General features: G+C 40.6%; 2 protein-coding genes across 5 annotated transcripts in view; one reads left to right on the top strand and one right to left on the bottom strand.

Annotated features, from left to right (window-relative positions):
* Positions 1-248: 248 nt before the first annotated feature.
* LOC124253863 (oxidoreductase NAD-binding domain-containing protein 1-like) overlaps positions 249-22610 on the bottom strand; it is a 34555-nt gene continuing 12193 nt past the window's right edge. For 3 of the 4 annotated variants that reach the window (XM_046687716.1, XM_046687714.1, XM_046687715.1), the window contains exons 7-8: positions 3112-3241; positions 249-608 (exon numbers count right to left, since the gene is read on the bottom strand). In XM_046687716.1, coding sequence (XP_046543672.1) covers positions 491-608; positions 3112-3241 — 248 coding nt within the window. In that variant the 3' untranslated portion in view covers positions 249-490. The remainder of the gene's footprint in view (positions 609-3111; positions 3242-22610) is intronic. The other variant, XM_046687717.1, reaches the window with a different exon arrangement.
* LOC124253860 lies at positions 1669-21242 on the top strand. The gene is made up of 5 exons (XM_046687708.1): positions 1669-1868; positions 3155-3528; positions 15425-15508; positions 15989-17947; positions 19572-21242. Exons 2-5 carry the CDS (start codon positions 3252-3254, stop codon positions 19574-19576), a joined length of 2325 nt encoding a protein of 774 aa, XP_046543664.1. The 5' UTR covers positions 1669-1868; positions 3155-3251; the 3' UTR covers positions 19577-21242.

Raw genomic sequence — 22610 nt, forward strand, 5'->3', positions numbered from 1 at the left:
CTGATCTGATGTCCTTGTTATAATACACTGAAATCAACTTCCTCTTCTCTAAATCATCAATGAGGACCTTAACTATTATCAACTCACTCACTCACTATTCATATCCTGCATGTATTTAATATGTATCACAATAGATTAACTTCATATTGTCCAGAAAAATGTAATATATGACTTCAATAACATGCCCTATCGATACCCAAGAAAACAGTAATAATGTGATAAAAAAGGTCAATTCAACTTGAAACTGTTCAGTAATCATTGATTTTATTCATGATTCTGTCAGCTTAATGGACACTTGTTGAAGCACAGCTACATTTATATTGGAATTAACACAGCATTTGTCAAAGACAAAGTGGTATGTCCTATAAATCTAAATGAAAACAGCATAGAATTCCACAATTAAGTGATATACATCATAATACAATCCGCGATGTCTATTGTCTACCACCATCTCTCGTAGTGAATGCTTGATTCTGTGATGCCGCAAGCTTTAAGCATTGTTTCTATGTCTGCTATCATGGGGGATGGTCCGCACAAGTAGCACTCCACCTTCCCCGGCTTCAACGTGGCCATCGCTTCCTGCACATGCTCCTGTTTGATTCGACTGTCTGTGCGAATGAAGAAAAAACATATATTGTCATAACATACAAAACTAAACTGATTGTCATTGAGCGATTTTTTTTAAATTGCAGCTTTTGTTTAGATGGACATTTAAATACAGCAATATTTCTTGACCCTCTAGACAAGCCGAATACCAAAGGAGTGAGTGAGTGAGTTTAGTTTTACGCCGCACTCAGCAATATTCCAGCTATATGGCGGCGGTCTGTAAATAATCGAGTCTGGACCAGACAATCCAGTGATCAACAGCATGAGCATCGATCTGCGCAATTGGGAACCGATGACATGTGTCAACCAAGTCAGCGAAACTGACCACCCGATCCCGTTAGTCGCCTCTTACGACAAGATAGTCGCCTTTTTATGGCAAGCACATGGGTTGCTGAAGACCTATTCTACCCCGGATCTTCACGGGTCGAATATCGAAGGAAGGATCGCACACTGGCTTATGAACATCGGAGCTACTGCAAACATCAACGCGACAACTCTTTTTGTTTATTTACATCATTTTAAACAATAATGATGATGATGATGATGATGATGATGATGATGACGATCTGTAGTCAGTCCAAAAATAGAAACACTAAAAGAAGAATTCACCATGCAACTATTACTTTACAAATTGATGATAGCTTGTTAAGTAAATTGTTTATTTTTGAGACAAACGTTATCAAACTTTTTTCCAGAGTTCGTCTGATGTTTCCATTACATTCTTTGTTGAAATGAATGTTTGATCATGAACCGTTGTGGCGTTAGATTGTGATTCATCGGTATCATTTTGACTCAAGACTATAATTGGATAGCTGTAAGGAGACTCACGCGGCATATTTTCTATGGCAAGTTGATGAAGCACAAAGAGAGCCGGGAACCAGCTTAAGTTGATTGTAATAACAAACAATGGAAACACATTTTCCTATTCGCTGCGGGACGAAGCATAAATAGCTTGGGTTTTCCCGTTTTCATACTTCCCGTTTATAAAAGCGAGCAGGTAGCTTGTGTAGTTACAAAATCTGACCAAATACTATTAAATAACAGGGGGAGAAAGACAATCGATAAGATAGGGTCATAATGAAGACGGGGCGGGGGCTTGTTTTGGTGTAGATCTACGAAGACACTGAAAGTGAAAGTGAAAGTAGGATGACGGAAGTGATGTAAGCAGGGGTGTTAACCGTCAGCCAGTTTCTCTCCAAGTCGCCGTCCACCACCTCGCAACATTTTGAAGGCTTGCAACGTATGCCGTGACGTCTTGCGTCGTGAGTAGGTTCAGTAGTGTGTATGTAATCAGCTGTTAACGTCTACAGTGCTTTTCAAATCTGTGTACCAAAGATTATGCATCAACAGACAAACGTCCGAGGTGAAGCAGATACAGCCATGAACAGGGGCGGATACAGCTTTTTGAGAAAGTGGGGGGTGCACACTATTGAGAAAAGGAGGGCTGCACACTTCAATTTCACCCGAGTTTCAAGGGTCATTTAACAAACTTTCAGCACAAAAGTGGCGGTGCGCACCCCTGCACCCCACCCCCCCCTTGATCCGCCTATGCATGAATGTTATAAATATTCATCCAGTTTCAACATGGCTGAAATTTAAGCTCTGTTCGTCCTTGTGGGGAGGTCATTTCTGCTTCACCGATGTCTTCTCTGGAAATACACAAAGGGAGCTGAAGCTTCATGACATCCCAGTTTTATTGGTGATGTGACAAGACCGACCAACTGAATAGACTCATTTATGACCATCATCATTTATCAGTATGAATCCATTTGAATGGATTGTTTTCAAAATTTGGGGATCTCCATATCTACAGGAGAGGTGCAGTGTAATGTTACACTTTGATATTGTTAATACATCAATAGTCAGCACAAATTCTCTTGAGCTCGAGAAAAAGTCCCACATCAAATTTGTTCACGTAATAACCTTAGAATCATTCATTTCTGGTGTCCCAGTCGTGATATAGCTGGAATATTGGTAAAAGCAAGACAGTCCAATGATCAACAGCATGAGCATCAGTCATGATAAGTCAGCATGCCTGAACACCATGATCCTGTTGTTTGCATGGTTTGTTGAACACCAGTTCTAACCCGGTTCATGTTGATGCAAGCGTAATTTTTATCTTGAGAAGATATGAGGCGTCAGCAGGGTATTCACCTTATAATATTACCACAAAAAGGTTGCATTTTTTTGCAATGAAAAAATGGATACAAGTGACATAAAAAACGAAAATTCTTGGTTTGATGTGGTATGTACCTTATTCCAGGTATTTAATTTTAACTGTTTAGTGAATATTCTGGGTGGCTGAATGTTTGCCTGAATTTGACTAGCATCATAGACACCAGACATATGATGGAATTTGACTCGGACATTATAATTCTTTCAACAGCAAATAAAAACAAAGTATGAGACTAGTGAGGTTGTTTGTCAAAGATGTATATGGGTTATATAGTTATAATAGTGGGTGAGCTACAGAGCCCTTGGAACAATGTTGTCAGACCAGCTTACATATAGGTTATTGTCATGTTTAGATTCCATATTATTTTCACAGACAGAGAGCATGGTGAAGTGAGGAGGTGAACTTGTGATGGCCAGTAGAACGAACACCATCTGGTCATGGCCACTTCCGGTGTGTCATCTGAAATCAAATGAACACTTCTGGTGAGCAGCCTGAAGGTCATATGGCCACTTCTGGTGAGCAGTCTGAAGGTCACATGGACACTTCCGGTGAGCAGTCCGAAGGTCCCGTGGACACTTCTGGTGAGCAGCCTGAAGGTCACATGGCCACTTCCGGTGAGCATTCAGAATCTGATGTTGACATGGTCAGTTCAGACGAGGAACATGAAGGTCACTTGGTACCAACAGGTTCAGCTGAGCATGAGGAGGACGTTGAGATGGAGAGCCAAGCAATCACACTAAGTACAGGTGGGTGTCACTGTTGTCCTCAAGTGTGTGGTCCTAGTTGAAATAAAATACACCAAGGGGCCCTGTTTATCCATTTTTTATATTCCAATTCAAGTATTTTACATTGGCCAATTTTAGCTCAGTTTGTCAGTGTTGTATTTTGCAAAAGTACAGATCTTATGAAAATCATGTTCTCATAAAATAACAACAGTAAGGTATATAGCTGTTTTTCAAAATTCCAAATGGCTGCTACGCCGGGTTTTTTTCAGGTGAACTATTAACTAGCCTTTGCATGTATTTATGACAGGTGAAACTGATGGGGCAGGATACACATCCTTTTTAGTGACCACCTGATATCATTATTTGACACTGATTCATATACAGTGAGAATTGTACACTGACTCTACTTTGAGAAGGTATTTCTTGTGGATATAGAAAGAGTTCTGTCACTTTTATTTAGTGAAGAATACAGCTTTTAATGCAAGGGTTTTTCAGAACTGAAAGACACATAGCCCTGAAATGTTCACAAGATGTTCACAATCCTGTTTAGTTATGAGGATTTGTGTTTGTGTTGTTAAATGGCACACTCCATCAGGGGCCAGAAACGGTGTGTGCCGTAGTTTAAACGTCACATAGACGTTGAATATACACAACCTATACTGTTCTCCGACTATAAAGAAGAGTCTTCAACAGCTAGTAAACTTGATTGCCTTTATTTGTACCAAAAGTACAATCATGAGAAGACTATGCATGATGAGGTCAAACACGTGTGACGTGGTAAAAGCTGTAAAATAACAAAGGAACTATAAGTGTGATATTCCTGTAGATTGGATGAGTGTAATCACACCTTTAGCTTAATTATACTTAATTGTGTAAAAAACACCAATAGCAGACATTGAGTCTAATTTACTGGTTCAATTAAAACATTTTTGCGATATCAAAATACAATGACAGTTCTAAGTTGTTTCATAAACAATGATAAATTCCAAAAAATATATAATACAAATGTCAAGCCCACTTGTATAGAGTCTTGGTGCGAGGCTTAATGCAAGGAAAACAACATGGTACAACATGGCTGGCAAAGGGAAGTAATCAACCTAAAACTAATGGAAGCAATTCTAGTGAAGCTTACATCAAATCTTAGATGTCAGTGCGTGACATCACACTCCCCGTCTGATATTTAATAAAATATCAATACCGACTACTCTAACATAACCAATTAACACTGAAATAACACATAGTTATCTAAAATTCACTGGTATCAGATCTGGACTACTACATTAAACAATGTCAAAAAGTCACTCAGAAATCAGCAAAACTACTTCTGCCACTTGTCTTGTGAACACAACAAAGTTATTGTCTTTGAACACTTTAACTTCAATCTTCCGCATAATGTCATTGTCGTCTTTGTAGTAGGTTGGAGTTTTGTAGGAAGCTTTGTAGGGCTTGAAATATAGTTAGAGGGTTGAGAAGTAAATGGATATTATTGTGATATCTTGTAGGTATGTTGCTGTGTAGTTGTTTGATGTTTGTATGTTGTAGGTGACAATGTGTGAGTATGTGGCTTATGTCCTCTGGTGTATTGCAGTATGTGCACAGGCCATCTGGGTGTTTATTTTGTTTGTATAAGGTAAGTTTAGATTTGTAGTGCCTGAAATTAGCCTGTTTATGGCCGTGTCAATGCTTTGGATATTTGAGTAAGTGGGAATGTTTCTTATTGGTGATTTTATGATAGATGTGACCCAAGTGGATTTGTTTGTGTTTATGTTGTGGTGGAAGTTGGTGATTAACATATTTGATTTAATGAGTTGTTTGATTTCTATTTTGGATGTATGGAAATTAGTGTTGCGCGCTCAGTTGGGCCCAGTTTTGGATATGATTTAGCATTCTTTGTGTTTTGATTGTGGCTTGGTTGATTAAGGTGGAGGAAATCCAGAAGGAAATGTCGTCGGCGAAGTTAGCGGTAGAAATTTCAGGCCACTTTTCCGGAAAGATGTCGTTCATCATGAAGGTTAAATAGTGTTGGGGATAATATGCTCCCCTGGGGAGCTCCATTTTCAAGAGGGTATGGGTCCGAAAGGGTGTTGTGTGATTTTATAATTATGTGTCTATTGTTAAGAAATGAGTGAATGAAATTTAGGATTCTCCGTGTATGGCATGTTTTTGAAGGTTTTGTATAAGGCCGTTGTGCCAAACCATATCGAAAGCTTTGCTGAAATCAATAAAGATGGCCAGAGTGTATTGTTTCTGTGCCTGTGCTACCTTGATATCTTGTTCCAGATGTAAAATATGGTCTAAAGTTTGTCAGTTTGGAGTAAAGCCGCTCTGGTCCTCCTTCATTAGTTTTTTGGTAAGAATGAGATGTTTGAGCCTGTTATTTATAATGATTTCTAGGGTTTTGCATAGGTGGGAAGTAAGTGATATGGGGCGGTATGAATCAGGCTCGTTGTTGGGTTTCCCTGGTTTGAGGATAGGTACCACCCTGGCTGTTTTCCATGTGTTGGGATAGTTCCTGCGGTCCAGATATGGTTAAAGAGAGTGAGTGTGAGGTTTTGCATGTTGGGTGGGAGTTTATTGAGAATGGTGTATGTGAAGCTGTTTTTTTGGTTTTTAGTGCAGATTTGAATTTGTGAATGTTGATGATTTTGTTTATTGGTAGTTCTGTGTGTGTGTTGGGTCGGGGTGGAGGGCAGGGGCTGAGGTGAGTAGGGGGGTTGTTTTCAATGGTGTTTTGGAATGAGGGTGGGTAGTTTGTGGAGCTGCTTGTGGTCGAGAAGTGGGCAGCAAATGTGTTCGCTTTGTCTTTGTTTGTGGCTAGGTCCAGAAAGATGGGTGAGATGAGTTTTGGGGAAATGCCCTGGATGGCTTTAAATTTGTTCCACATGGTCCTAGAGTTTCGTTGAGTTTGCCTTAGGGTAGAGCAGAAATTTCTCCAGTGGTTAATTTTTGCTGCCTTGATAATATTTTTAGTTTTATTTCTTAGTTGTTTAGCCAAAAGTAATTTTGAACAGTCCCTTTTTGATTGATTAAGGGCCTTTATTCTTGCCTTTCTGGCGTTAATTATTTCTGAGCTCCACCAGGGGACTGTTTTTTGTGCAGGGTTAAACCGAAAGGTGGGGATGCATTTATCTGTGATGTCTAAGATGGCATTGGTGAGGTTGGTGTTAAAAGTGTCAATGTCTGGGTTGTAGATGGATGTGGTGTCTATTTGTTTGCATAGTGTGTTGAATTTGTGCCAGTCAGCTTTTTTAATGTTGTATCTTGTTTCTGTGGGTGTTGATAGGGGTGAGGTGGGGGTAGGCATGTGTGAGGTGATAGTGATTTTGATGGGGCAGTGGTTGCTGCCCCAGATGTCGTTGTGGACCTCCCAGTTACAAGCTTGTGTAAGTTTGGGTGTGGTTAAAGTAATGTCAATGGCTGTGGGTGAGTGAAGGTGGGAGAGTGGGTAGCAAGTAGGCTGGTTATCATTTAAGGAAGTAAGGTTGTGTTTGTCTAGCCAGTCGGCGAGGCGGGATCCGTTAATATCAGTAAAGGGTCTTGTGCCCCACAGTGGGTGGTGTGCATTGAAGTCTATATGGATGACTAAATACACAAGAGTGTTTGATGGCTATACACAAAAAGTCGATAACACTTGCGATTTCCAGGCCTGGATGGCTGCGGCACGGCGGCCAGAGGGGTGAGGATGTCGGATGTTTGTGTTGGGTTGAAGGGTTGATAGGGGGAGGACGGTTGAGTAGGCAGAGCCCGTGTTGATTGAAAGGTGGGTGACCAACGATCGGGGAGGTGCACTTTGTACAACCAGCTCTAATGAATTGTGAATCGCTAATCGTAATGAGGAGAAAGAATGTGGGGAGGAATGAGAAAGAATGTGGGGAGGAATGCTCGTATCTGACTGCTAGGTATATATAGCCCAGGCGATTGATAAGTGTTTGTATTAAGCTCTGCATTGAGGTCACAGAGTCAATCATTCATGTATTAAGGCCTGTTGGTAGCTTAAACCTGACACGACTCACTCATCTCATTCACTTATGCGATTAAACAACCAATCAACGACTGGCGCTATCAGCCGTAATTCCCGCCATTTGGTTGGCTTCCATGTCTCACTCAGAAACTCTCGGATAAGGCCTTACAATCAAAACATCAGAGCAAAGCTTGTGTGCCCCACCCAAACAATTGCCTCTGCAAACATGACACCAATCAAGGCTCAATTGGAGACAATGTTGTGAGTAGGAACTCACCATGAAGCTACTTTAGGAATGTAATTGTGTTTATCTTGTGTGAAGGTAACCTTTAGTAACAAACAATAAGAAGTAAATATCACAAAACAGTGTCTCCGTTTTCTCTCCACATGGAAATAAAGATAATACCAAAGCTAAACGCAGCAATGAAAACGTTTTATTCATCCTTCCAGACAGCATCAAACTAGATGCAAACTAGGGCTGGGACGGATACTCGGGTACAGCTGGAATCGAGTCATATTTCAAGGAATCGAGTATCTGGAAAGGGAGAGAACTCTGTAATGACAAGGGCAGGTAACTCTAGCCTAGAGCAATATGGTCGACATGCATGCAAAGTTGAGTGTTTGGGCTCATTTTGAGCTTGATTCAAAGGGCAAGAAAACCAAATGCCGACTCTGTGGTACCATGCCAATCTACTGCGGAAGCAGTACAAGTTCAATGCACAAACATCTTGCACTAAAACACAACGTAAAACATTAACGTGTTCATTACATTGTGTAACTGTGTTCATTGCTTATCAAGGTAGTTCATTAAAAGCGTTTAAGATTACATTGAATTTTGTCTATAGTTTCTATTTTATTTCAATTTCATGAAACACAGCTGTTACATTTGCGTCAAAGCTGAATACACTGACTATTAAAGAGATTGCAATTAAATGATTGTGTGTGTTGGGAAAAGCAATTAAAACTAATGAATTAACATATTTAAATGAACGTATACCAGTATTGAAAGAGCACATTCTTATTTGCAAGTACAATGTTCAACTGGTTATTATTACAATAAGAAGAAAGATGATCAGAAATAGAAGCACAAGTCACGTAACTCACATACAATACCATTGCAGTTTCTATACATTTTATAGTTTAACAAATAATAACAAGCATACAGTTATCCCAATGTTTGCTTAGATGCAAATTTAGAATATTGATTTAATAATAGTTGTTTTATCCCTACATTCAAACAAAAGCATTTGAATGCGACATTTATCTTCTGGAAGGATAAAAATTAAATCACCATAAATATTTCATATACGGCCAATGAGTTATTCACGGCCTCTGTATAAGTCTCTACTCTGTAATGTATGGTAGGCAAACTTTCATGCAACTGAGCAAAATGACCACTCTTCATAGATGCGAGCCCAGCATTTTGCTATGTTGCCAACTCAGTTGCATTAAAAGTCTGCCTGTCTGTATATCTCGTATAGAATTCTCCAGTCAGTAAATATATCAATCACATTTTATTCTATGTAACTTTACATAAAGTCTGCATGTAAAAACATTATAGGTTCAGTTAGAATATCACACATGAACGTAGCTGTCTACTGGCTGAATGAATAACTGGTCATTTTCATTTTTAACGTGACACATATTTTTGGTATTGTCCGGTTAATGGAGGTTAATATAAGCGACGGTAATTTATCTGTGCATGAGCAGTGAGTAGTCACGTCACAGTAAAGCGGGAATGAAAAGTGTTTTGAAAATGTTCTGTGTTTTAAGTAGCAATGTAAGTAATGGTGGTACTCTTTATATTGGTTATAAACACACTTAAGTCAGATTGCCTAAGATCAGTTTCAATGCTTCATTGCGATCCTTTCAGGTTTTCTATATAATCTCTGTCAAATCGTGATTGAATATTCAGAAAGCTGACAGAAGCTATGTATTCCTAACATTTCCGGGTACTCGATTCCGATTAGGGTAAGTACGTGCGGGTACTCGATTCCATTTTTTCCTACCCGTCCCAGCCCTAATGCAAACATAAGAAAATTGAGTTCACCATCACACCAGGTGGAATTAAAGACAATACCAAGGCTAAGCGCAGCAATAAAAACGTTTTATTTCATCCTTCCAGGCAGCATCAAACTAAGTACAAACATTCACCATCACGCCAGGTGGAATTAAAGACGATATCCAGGCAAAACGCAGCGATAACAAAGTTTTATTTCATTCTTCCAGACAACATCAAACTAGGTGCAAACATAAGAAAATTGAGTTCGCCATCACACCAGGTGGAATTAAAGACAATACCAAGGCTAAGCGTAGCAATGAGAACGTTTTATTTCATCCTTCCAGGCAGCATCAAACTAAGTACAAACATTCACCATCACACCAGGTGGAATTAAAGACAATACCAAGGCTAAGCGTAGCAATGAGAACGTTTTATTTCATCCTTCCAGGCAGCATCAAACTAAGTACAAACATTCACCATCACACCAGGTGGAATTAAAGACAAATATCCTGGCTAGTTTGTAGACATTGAAAGCATGTGCCCCTCACCTTGGAACAATGCTTTGCAATGCCTCAGCCGACCAACTAAATTCATGGAACTTGATCCAAGTGTAGAAAATCACTTGAGCCAAGTATTATATTTCAGCAGTGGAGCTGCTACACGTGATGAAGAACACATACTACACTTTACATCAACATGCATAACAAACGTCAGAAAACGTCAATGTCCGTCTGGTATGTCATGCCCTCACGTCTACCCATCAATTGGGTGCCTCCCATACATAGCTGTAGCCACTACAGCAATATACCTCTCCTTTCCCATTTGCCACACCTTAGGGAATTGCAAAGATTTGACACGGCAAAGCATGCACAGTTACTGCCAAGTCGCCTCTGAGCCACTGCCAAGACTCGAGCTGGCTTGCCTGCGCCAGCCACCGTTTCACCACCATCGCCTCTCCTCTAAGGGTCGCCCTTTTACTCCTATGCAACACCAGCATTTTGTCCTGCTTTCAGCAGAAAATCACCATCATCTGCGCTTGCTTACTGCCAAGTCGCCTCTGAGCCACTGCCGAGACTCAAACTGGTTTGCCTGCGCCAGCCACCGTTTCACCACCATTGCCTCTCCTCTAAGGGTCACCCCTATACTCCTATGCAACACCAGCATTTCGTCCTTGTTTACTGCTAAGTCGCCTCTGAGCTACTGCCGAGAATCATACTGGTTTGGGTGCGCCAGCTACCGTTTTCTCACCCTCACCTCTCCTCTTAGGGTCGCCCCTTCACTCCTATGCAACACCAGCATTTCGTCCTGCTTTCAGCAGAAAATCACCACCGTTTGCGCTTGCTTCCTGCCAAGTCGCCTCTGAGCCACTGCCAAGACTCAAACTGGTTTGCCTGAACCAGCATCGCCACCATCGCCTCTCCTCCAAGGGTTGCCCTTTCACCCCCTATGCAACACCCAACATTTGAGCTTGCTTCCAGCAAAGTCGCCTTAAGCCACCTGTCAAGACTCAACCTGTTTTAGTTCTGCTACACCATGGCCGTCTGAGCATCTTTGGGAGAATGAATGATGAATAGCATGAGCAATGTAGCATGCCGTTACACAGCTAAGCACCAAGTCAACCAAGTTGTTGATCATGGTGGAGGTTGGAATTATCCCTCTATGCACTACCTAGGGTCTTCCATCTTTCTGACCTCCGTGGGCACACGTGGAGGGCAGCGTCGTAATTTTCACATCGCTGTGCCCGCCGCATCGTCGAGCCAGTGGCCAACCTGGCTTCTTTTCCCCTCAGTTAAGAATACCCCGGCAATACGTTGGAATGTTAGACTTTCGCCTGAGAGTACTATGCATTTTTAAAATGTAATAAATACCTTATTTGAAGAGTTAGAAAAACGCCCTTTTGCATGCACCTCCGTCTTGAATGGGAAAAAGGGAAATAGGAATTTCTGCAGAAGTATAGCAAAAGATGACGATTTTTTCAAACAAATTGTGCAATATATATTTAAATCTTCAGGATAGATTAAATCTGCGTTCACCACCGTCACCGACATCAAAAGAGCTTTCTAATGATACCAATACAGGTATGTTGCAGATAGGTATAACGGAATTAGAGTGCATTTGAAAGGCCGCCGACACAAGAAGCGGCGGTATAAACCGACGTGTGTAACGTTGCACATGTCCGTGTTATACGTCGTTAGAAGCGTACTTTCAAGGGCTTTCGACTGCATTAGACAAATTGAAAATCTCACGATGGACATAGAAATTATAGCCGAAGTGAACATCTGCTGATGGCGGAAGTGACACCAGAAGCGGCGGCATTTTCAGATGTGTGTAGCACCTTTGCAAAATATTGCACATGTACGTGTTATACAGAAACGCATTCTAAAGGGCTTTCATATGAGTTATAGAAATGAAGGATCGAGCCACGGATATAAAATTATAGCCGGACACTACATGCGCTGATAGTGGAGGGGACATGGACACCAGAAGCAGCTGAAACTTCAGAAGTGTGTAGCAAAATACTGCACCCTTTACGTGTTATACGTTGTTAGAAGCAAATTTAAAAGGGCTTTCAAATGCATTATAGAAATGAAGGATCGAATGACGGGTATAGAAATTATAACTGAACACTACATGCGCTGATAGCGGAGGTGACACGGACACCAGAAGCGGCGACATTCTCAGATGTGTGTAGCACCTTTGTAGCAAAATATTGCACCCTTTACATGTTATACATTGTTAGAAGTGAATTTAAAAGGGCTATCATATGCATTATAGATATTAAGGCTCCCATAATGGATCTAGAAATTATCACCGAACTTTACTTCAGCTGATGGCGGGGACGATATTGAAATTATGGCTGCGGTAACACTGACGGAAAATGGGCACCAGATCCCAGATTCTACCCGCCATTGCCTGACTATCAGAAGTGACCCGAATGCACATTATACCTTGGCAGAACCGCATTTTCAAGGGTTTTCCAATGCACTAAAAGTATAAATATTAACACTACAGGTATTGCTGTTATGGTTAGATTCCAAACTATTGTACTTTTTAGTTCTGTCAAGCATGTTCATTCCTGTATAGCTCAACTATCTAATGTTGCACAACAACATACTGCATATTTCCAGAATCCCACATGAATAATCTTGCACATTCACTATAGATGTAAATATTAACGCCGCCGGTATAGCCGGTGTACAGATTCATCTAAATTCCGCTAATCTATATCAAGTCCCATATATTTTGCAGTTCGCACATTAATACTTACATAGCTCCACCACTGAATGTGCAACATGTGCGTATTATACATTGTTTAGAACACGCCTTAATCGGCATATTTTCTGAGGTGATGTGTAAGAGAAGTAGCCGTTATATCATGACTGCATGATGTTGGCAAAAACTTGCTATATCACAGAAGAATTGAACTTCAATATACGCAAAACATCACATCAGAGTTTCAATCTGGACTGGTTACCAGGGGCAGCATAATATTCATATTTGCATAGTTGGAGAGAGCGTTTCCTCATGTTTCCAACAATGTATAACATACAGAGATATGACAAAGTAGAGGGCTTCCAAAATGCAATGGCACAGGCGACTTCCAACGGAGGCTGGGTGGAACAAATTTCTTCCACCGGGACCTACTAACACACAGCTTAAAATTACAGGAAACTTAATTGCTCGGCTATACATTTGCATAAAAACAAACGGAAACATTCTCTGTGTAGCTCCAGGACACGGCTATCCAACGACACGCAGCATGTGCGTGTAAGGCGATTTATGCAGCTCCCAAGGGAGCCGTGCTGAAATAGGTGATACAATCTGGGTGGTAAGGTTTCTTACATTCAAAGCTAGTCAATTGTCATCTGAAAGTATTAGTGTTTGGCATCCTTTGGAATTTGGAAAAAAAGCAATGTACCTTAATGCAGTTATTTATTTTATGAGAACATGATTTTCTCAGGGCTTGTCGTTTTGAAAAAGAGGAGAGTTCAGAGTGCAAAGAGATAGAAGGGGGAAAAAAACATTCCACAAATTGTCTGGGCACACCTTCTGTCAGCTACTCAACAGACTGACACAATGGGTGCAGCAGATAAAGCAATCCATGCTTGTTGTAAGAGGTGACAAAGGGTTGGTCAGACTTCCTGACTTGTTTGACACGTCATCATGTCCCAGATGTGTATGTTGTTGATCACAGCATTGTCTGGTCCCAACACTGTAATCAAGTCATTACAGAAATAGACATAATAAGCGGATCAAAACCATTCTTGTGCACAATATCTTAGCACATCAGTGAATAACCGGCACAATTTCAAGACATTACGTGAACATTTGCAGTCCATTCAGACTCTTGACTTCAGTATCTAGTGTGACCACCACAAGCAGCAATAACTGCATTCTCAGCGTCTATGCATGGAGTGCACCAATCTATTGATGAAGGCCATTGGCACCTGGAACCACACTCTGAGAAAGGCCTGGCGCAATAAATCGGCTGTGTTCGGCCTTGGTATGACATTATTCAGTCTCCTCTGAATTTCATCCCAAAGATGTTCAGTTGGGTTTAAATCAGGACTAAGGGCTGGCCACTGAATAATGTTGACACCGTTCTGCTGTAGGAAGTCCTGTGTAGCTCCGGCAGTATGGGCCCGGGCATTATCATGGTGGAAAATGTTGTTCCGGTGACACATGAAATGTGGTACAACGTGGGGTCTGAGAGCTTGGTCGATGTAGCGCACCGCTGTGATGCCACCTCCTCTCCCTGGACCAATGTTCTGGAACACCACAGGACCCACTCTCTGGTTCAGGCCTATTCCACCCAATACCATGATGCTTGCACCTCCCTGTGAGTCTCTTTCCATAACACATTGGTGTGAGTAACGCTGGCTATGTCGTCACCATATTCTTGTTCTGCCATCTGCAGTTGATACGCAGTACCGACTCTCATCTGTGAACAGAACAGTTCTCCATTTCCTGTATCGCCAGTTTTGGTGTTGTAGGGCAAACTGTAGACATTCACGCTAATGACGAGGGATGAGGATAGGTCCACAGTAAGGTCTACGGCAGTGGCGGTTCCCGCTGTTAAGACGTCGGCATACTGTACCAATACTGATTGGTCTTCCCTGTGTTCCCACTGTCTGGCGTGCTGTTTCGGATGCCTGCATGAAGGGATTCTGTACATGCTGTCACACAACATGGCGGTCTTGTGGTCACCCTTGGACTGCCAGTACCGGGGCCATCAGTTGTGGTGTTGATGGCCCAGAATTGTTGCTGCAGCCTGTAGATGGTCCAATGTTGACCTAGAAGTGATTGGCAACAGCTTGTGGAGTGTGGCCAGCTTCAAGTCTTCCTAGCGCCTGATTCCTTTGAGCTGTCGTGAGTCGTGGCATCCTACTGATGTTGTAATGTGAATGTTTCAACCAGGTTTGGGGGTGCATTTTATAGGGCCGGTCCTATGAACAGCACGTGCAGCATGAGTTGCCTGAAATACATGGAGAACACCAGACTATCTTCGAGATCAGGGTGCTTTTATTGAGATCATTCGTGAGTTCAATTCTGAGTTTGGGAAGGAATGTCTTTGCACAGGTAAAGTTGAAGATGTTGTCAAAAATATACAATCAAAACATTAAATGAGTTTACAGTTATCCGTTTCTGCAAAGGACAATTCCAAGCTGACGTTTCTTTTGCTGCTTAGTATAGTTTCCAACTGTTGCTTGCCAAGAATGAGCAGAATTTAGTGATCGATATGTTTTAATTGTCAGCAGTTGTTATTGACAGGCAGAGTTTTATCATCATGAGAAAAGTGAAAGTGAAGGTGAAACTTCAGAATGAAAAACACCCAAGTCTTGAGCACTGCAATAATATGAAGTAATGTTAATCCATGTGGAAAGAAACACCTGATCATTTCATTTGTTGGTTACCATGGTTACTGATGATTCCTCCCTGGCTGGTGTTGACAGGTGAACATCCTTCAGGGAACCCCCAAGCTGCCAACATGATCAACATCGTCACTGGAGGGGCAGGACAAGGTACACTGGGGAGAGGTGAGTGTTGATGGCTGAAGGGTCAGTAAGTGACTAGATCTTTTTCAAGACTGTTACCATTCTCAGAGAGAATATCAGTGCCAACCATCATGTTGTTTCCATGGCCCTACATGTCATCCTTATGGATTGAAATGAGTGATAGAAGAATACATTTTATACAAACTCCTGATGTATTGGCCACAATAGTCTCAGATGATGTATCTGGGTTTTTTAAACAACACATCTTGTGTCAATTTTGCTGTGCTTGCAAAACTGATACTGATACTTTTGTCAGTGAATAAACATGTTGGTGTTCAGTTCAAAGTAGTGAAAAGTGAAAATGCATGAAAGATTCTTATTGTTCTGAGGATATTGGATTTTTCATGTCAATCAGTAAGACTAAAGGATGTTCCATGTGCAATAGGAACAGGTGAATAGTTTGTCATTTTATGTTTACATCTAAGTCTTTGCTTGGATTGAAAGTATTTGTTTTTCCTTCAGATACCCTTGATTTACGCACAGATGAAGCAAGGAAGATTTTTGCTCCATCTGAAGCCTACAGAAAAGTGAAACAGAAATTGAAGGAATTTGGTTATGTGACTATCTGTGGTGCTTCAGGAGAGGGCAAGACAACAATGGCTCTGATGCTGGCTTCAAGGTATAGACAAAAGGGGCACGAAGTCGTGTTTGTGGACAGCCTTAAGAAGTTTGACTTTGACCGATGTCTTAGTACTTACTCAAGAGTATTTCTGATTGTTGATGATTTGTTTGGTACTGTTGGAGTATCTGCTAATACTTCACAGGTTAAAAACTTTCTGAACAATCTTCTCCCCCATTTAGAACAAAAACAGAGAGCAGAAAAGAAACGGTCAGAAATCAGTGATGCTGGTGAAAAATCCAGAAAGAAAATGCAAAGTTTAAAATTTCAAACAAAGGACATTCATGTTATCTTCACATCAAAATCATACAATTTCCATGATGGACTTGCAAAACTGCAGTATGTAGATTTCAAACTGTTCAAAAGTCAGACAGTAGTGGACTTAACAAAACAAGAACAATACAGGCTTTCTGACAAAGAGAAAAAATCAATATTTGAACGACATAGGCATCTTCTTGGTGACTGCTCTGTGCAACACATTCCAGATTACAATGAGCTGGAAATCTGTTTCATTTTTGGATTTCCTCTCATTTGTAAACTTTGTTTTGAATTTTCCTCATTCTTTAAAAAAGCAAAGTCATTTTTCAAGGAACCACTGTTTTATCTTAGGTTAGAACTGAAGCAGTTACTTGAAGATAGAAATGATAGATCGGCCATATTGGTTCTGATGCTGCTGTGTGAAGACAAATTGAACCTGACCAGGTTAGACAGTGGAGATGAAGACAAGGAAATGGACAGGATGGTAAAAACTGTTCAAGACCTGATGCCAAATGCTACACGTTCAGGCATGTACAAAGCCGCTAAAAGTTTTAGAGGTACTTTCTTCACAAGAGGAGACACTGTTGGCTTTGCTCATTCTTCAGTCTATGATGCTTGTGCCTGTGCCTTGTTCAATATCAGTCCAGTCTTTGTTTTGAAGAACTGTAGTGATGACTTTCTGTTTGAAAGAGTACAAGGTGAAAAAGTTGAAGAAACAACAGTTGATGACCATCTCCATCTGATATATGTCTCAGATAATTATGATGACCTACTTACAACAAGGCTTGCAGATTCTATTAAACAAGGAAAGTTTTCTCAATCAGTGACACATCCAGTTCTCAAACGAGACACAACAGCTTTTAAACTGCTCAACAAACTTCAGTGGGATGGGACAAAGCACCACCATCTGCATAATCAAACTGATTCTAAAGATGAACTTTGGTTTCACAGAAGAGAGAAAGGAAAATGTTTCCTGTACTGGGCTGTTCTTGGACATAATGCACATCTAGTTACAGATGTAGAACACACAACTGGAGAAGTGTTCTCTCAAGAGGAAATCAGTCAAGGTATGGAAGGGTGTGCACAAAGCAACAATGTGACAGTATTGAAATGGCTCTTCACTCGCTGTGAAAAACATGATCATCAACAGACACTCAAAAGACTTTTGTTGCAGGCTGCTGAAAATGGCAGCTCCGATACTCTAATGTATCTGCTCCAGGAAGGTGCTGATGTTAACACTAGAGACAAGAAGTTACAAAACATCTTCCATCTGGTCTGTAAGACAGGAATGGAAAAATCCCTGAAAATCCTGTTAAATAGGAAACCTGGAGATAATGTTATAAACTCTGTTGATGTGAATGGCCGAACCCCTGTCATGGTTGCAGCACTTTCAGCATCAGAAGGTTGTTTTGATTTACTATGGAAAATATCAAACTTGAATATGAAAGACAAGTATTGCAATAACGTTATTCATCTTGCATGTCATGGTGGCAACAAGGCTGTCCTGAAACATCTCCTGTCTCCTTCTAACATCAACAGTAGAGGTGAGTATGGCTTGACACCAGCAATGGTGGCAGCTGTCAGTGGACATCAAAGTGTGTTTGACCTCCTTGTGTCCAAGCAAGCTGACCTGACACTGGTGGCTACATCTGGTGATAGTTTACTTCATCTTGCCTGTCAGGGTGGGAACACTGCTATAGTACAACACCTCCTGTCTCCCTCTAACATCAACAGTAGAGGTGAGAATGGCTGGACACCAGCAATGGTGGCAGCTGTCAATGGAAATCAAAGTGTGTTTGACCTCCTTGTGTCCAAGCAAGCTGACCTGACACTGGTGGATACTTCTGGTGATAGTTTACTTCATCGTGCCTGTCAGGGTGGGAACACTGCTATAGTACAACACCTCCTGTCTCCCTCTAACATCAACAGTAGAGGTGAGTATGGCTTGACACCAGCAATGGTGGCAGCCGTCAGTGGACATCAAAGTGTGTTTGACCTCCTTGTGTCCAAGCAAGTTGACCTGACACTGGTGGATACATCTGGTGATAGTTTACTTCATCTTGCCTGTCAGGGTGGGAAAACTGCTATAGTACAACACCTCCTGAATCCCTCTAACATTAACAGTAGAGGTGAGTATGGCTTGACACCAGCAATGGTGTCAGCTGTCAGTGGACATCAAAGTGTGTTTGACCTCCTTGTGTCCAAGCAAGCTGACCTGACACTGGTGGATACATATGGAGATAGTTTACTTCATCTTGCCTGTCAGGGTGGGAACACTGCTATAGTACAACACCTCCTGTCTCCCTCTAACATCAACAGTAGAGGTGAGCATGGATGGACGGCAGCAATGGTGGCAGCTGTCAGTGGAAATCAAAGTGTGTTTGACCTCCTTGTGTCCAAGCAAGCTGACCTGACACTGGTGGATACATATGGAGATAGTTTACTTCATCTTGCCTGTCAGGGTGGGAACACTGCTATAGTACAACACCTCCTGTCTCCCTCTAACATCAACAGTAGAGGGATGCATGGAAGGACACCAGCGGTGAAGGCAGCTGTCAGTGGACATCAAAGTGTGTTTGACCTCCTTGTGTCCAAGCAAGCTGACCTGACACTGGTGGATACATCTGGTGATAGTTTACTTCATCTTGCCTGTCAGGGTGGGAATACTGCTATAGTACAACACCTCCTGTCTTCCTCTAACATCAACAGTAGAGGGAGACATGGATACACACCTGTATTGAAGGCTGCCTTCAACGGACATAAAGATGTGGTTGACCTCCTAATACAGCACAAAGCTGACCTGACTCTTCTGACAGACAGTAATGAGGATATAGGAAGTGTAGCTGAGATGGGAGGGCATCCTTCATTGACCAGTTATCTACAAACTGTTCACCAGCCTCACTAACTACACCAATCAAACAGCACATCACTGATGTGGTGGACTTCAGGCTAGAAGTCTCACAATGATCTTCTATTCAACATTTTATTGAATGCCTAAAGGTCATTTGTTTAAGTGGGTTGGGCACTGGAATTTATTGAAATACCAGATATGTGGAGCACAAGATCAGGTGTTACATATGATGCAGTGAAAACTTCTGTTTTCAGTGGACAAGTTCACCTTTCTTTTAGAATGTTTATTCTTCCTGATCAACTAACTGTTGCTATTAGTATGACGCAATTATGATTCTTGCTTTGTCAGCATGATTCCTGTGCTAATGGGTTTCACGAAAGTAGTAACATGTGCAACTTGCCTCACTTCAGTCTTTTCTTCCACAGCCCGCTGACATGCCGTGATATAACCGAATTGCTGATGAAAGCCGTGTGAACTAGGCACTTGTGATTCATTTGCATATTCAGTGAATCAAACCATATCCCGTCATGAATTTGATTCGTTATCTGCAATTACTAGAATCAAATATTCATGAGGGTTTTTTTTAAAAGGAGTGTTTATCCTTAAATTTGATATAATTTATCAAAGTGAGATTAGCAGAATGGAATATATTCAAGCCAAGCAGGATAGCAGTCAACATTTTTATGTATTTAATTTGACATTGATGTAGTCACTGGTAACTGACAGGATAAATTTGCACTGTCCACATGGTGCCGCCATGTGAACTAGGCACTTATGATTCATTTGCATATTCAGTAAATCGAACCATACCCCTTCATGAATTTAATTTGTTATCCGCAATCACTAGTATCAAATAATCATAACTTGTTTAAAAAGGAGTGTTTTTTCTTGAGGATTAGCTTGCGCAGTTCAGTATGGATTTGTTCATTTTGTACCTCCAATAGCTGATCACCATGAGCATGATGAGGAGACCATATGGCTTACATATCAGACATACCAGTTTGATACCGATTTTATGGATCATGGTAGCGTCTGTGACATCAGCTTATCTTCAGCATATATGTACTTTGACAAATGTTGTTCACATTTAACCCTGGGCCTGTGGTATGAAGCCATTCTTGATATCATACAATGGTGTGGCTGAGTAGTGGCACAAGGGAGATAACTCGTATACTGGTGCTTAACAATGTACCACTAATAAAGGATCACAACACACATTACACTTGGACTTCATCAGGAAAGTGTATGTGAAGCACTTTGAATATCAATTTGACAATCACATTGATGTAACAGTCCCTTCGTCTGCTTTTGACTTTAACATCTGGAGGTTCAACTTCTGACTGGTTGATAATGGGCTGGGACGTGACTAGATGGAGACACAGATTCCATTTACATCATGTTTGTGTACTTCTTTATGAAAGCATTGATAAACTTTTATTGCTTTTAAAAAATAGTTTTGTGAACTTGCAGGTATGTAAACTTGTGACTTTGCATTACAACAATTTTCTGCACTATCACATTCTTGTTTTCAGATTTTGTAACAATTTAGTTTTGTATTTTTGTCCTCAGTGTTTTCACAAAGACATTCATACTGTTGTAATTTTACTGCTATACTACCAGCTGTTGTAAAAATAACAGCCATCAATGTATTGCACTGCCTGTTTCTTCACAATGTTCTAAAATTGCATAAGAGACTTTTGTACGCTATTGGTGATATGATGACTATAAATACTGGCTTTTGTTTGTAATACAATTAAGTTATCTTTGTGGATTGTACACTATTGGTGATATCATGACTATAAATATTGGCTTTTGTTTGTAATAAAATTACGTTATCTTTGTGGATTGTACACTCTTGGTGATATCATGACTATGAATATTGGCTTTTGTTTGTAATAAAATTACATTATCATTGTGGATTGTACACTATTGGTGATATCATTATTATAAACATTAGCTTTGTAATAAAATAAAATTATCATTTTGGATTGATTGTTTTTCTTGGATATTTCTTAAATTACAGGCATTTTTTTCACCAAGCTAGGCATCCTTTAAAATTAATTTGATGTATACATGCTGCCCATCTCATTTTCAATAGTTGTATGCCACAAGTGCAAGCAATTATAGCTTCCTGCGATACCTAACTCCTTCAGTTAAGGAGACCCTACAAGTACCAATCAGAATACTGTTTTCAACAGTTGACAGGAGCTTGCTCAGATACTTTACAATAGGAAAATTATGAAAATATGAAAGGAATAATTAGTCGGCAATATGTATTTATGATATACAGTCAGCAGCAGTCACTGACGATTGTTGAACAAATTTGTATATATAATTTTGTTTCTAAATCTAATTCAAAATTTTAATATAGTAGCTTTCAGGTCATTTTTTCATCCAGGTTTATCACACTAGCCATTACGACAGTAGAAATTTAAAAGTGATGGTCTGCTTCTGTCGTTTTAACTGTGAAGTTTATTTGGAGAGTCCTCCAAAGGGACACAACTCTCAAGTGTCACTCATCTTTACCTCCAGTTTAGAGAAGACACAGGCACCCATTGTGGTTGTTGTATAATGCCGCACTCAGCTATATGGCGGAGGAAGTGAATGAGTCTGGACCAGACAATCCAGTGATCAACATCATGAGCACTGATGTATGCAATTGGGATACAATGTCATGCTAAGTCAGCGAACCTGACCACCCAATCCCCTTTAGTCACTTCTTACGACAAGCATAGGTTGCTGAAGACTAATTCTAACCCAGATCTTCACGGATGACACATTGTGGACCTGTGTACCTGTGGACCTTATCATCTCTGTGGGAAACGTGCCAGGTTCTAGAGGGATTAGTGTCACGGATCCAGTATTCTGTAGTTGAGTATTGGTTAGTCTATGTCTCTGTAAGAGGCTATGATTCATACTGTGAGATATGCAGGGCTCAAGATAATTTTTCAACATCATGAGTATGTTCTGCTTATTTTTTTAATATGGGAGTACTGGAAAATCTTAAGGGTACATTTAGGGTACTGAATGGAATTTAATGGGGGGATCAGTAATCTTGTGTTACGTTTCATATATGCATCACAACATTAGTATTCTTGAGGTAACAGTTACAAAAACATTAAAACAATACTTTTTTCAGATATATACGTCTGTAAATGATTCTAAGACCGTACACCTTGCTGTGGTGTGTGTCTGCTACGTTTCATAAATTGTTTCCTACCATATCGTGCATATCATTTATCCGTACATACACCGATACGGCCCTTATCTGGAGCCCTGAAATGTTTTCCTAGTGAGCGCTGTGGAATTAAGAACTTCCTTGGTTCCTGTTGGCTACAAATTATGCAATTGGTTTA

Source organism: Haliotis rubra, unplaced genomic scaffold (assembly GCF_003918875.1).
Source record: "Haliotis rubra isolate DU_JTF1 unplaced genomic scaffold, ASM391887v1 Scf556, whole genome shotgun sequence".
In the NCBI taxonomy this organism is placed as follows: Eukaryota; Metazoa; Mollusca; class Gastropoda; order Lepetellida; family Haliotidae; genus Haliotis; species Haliotis rubra.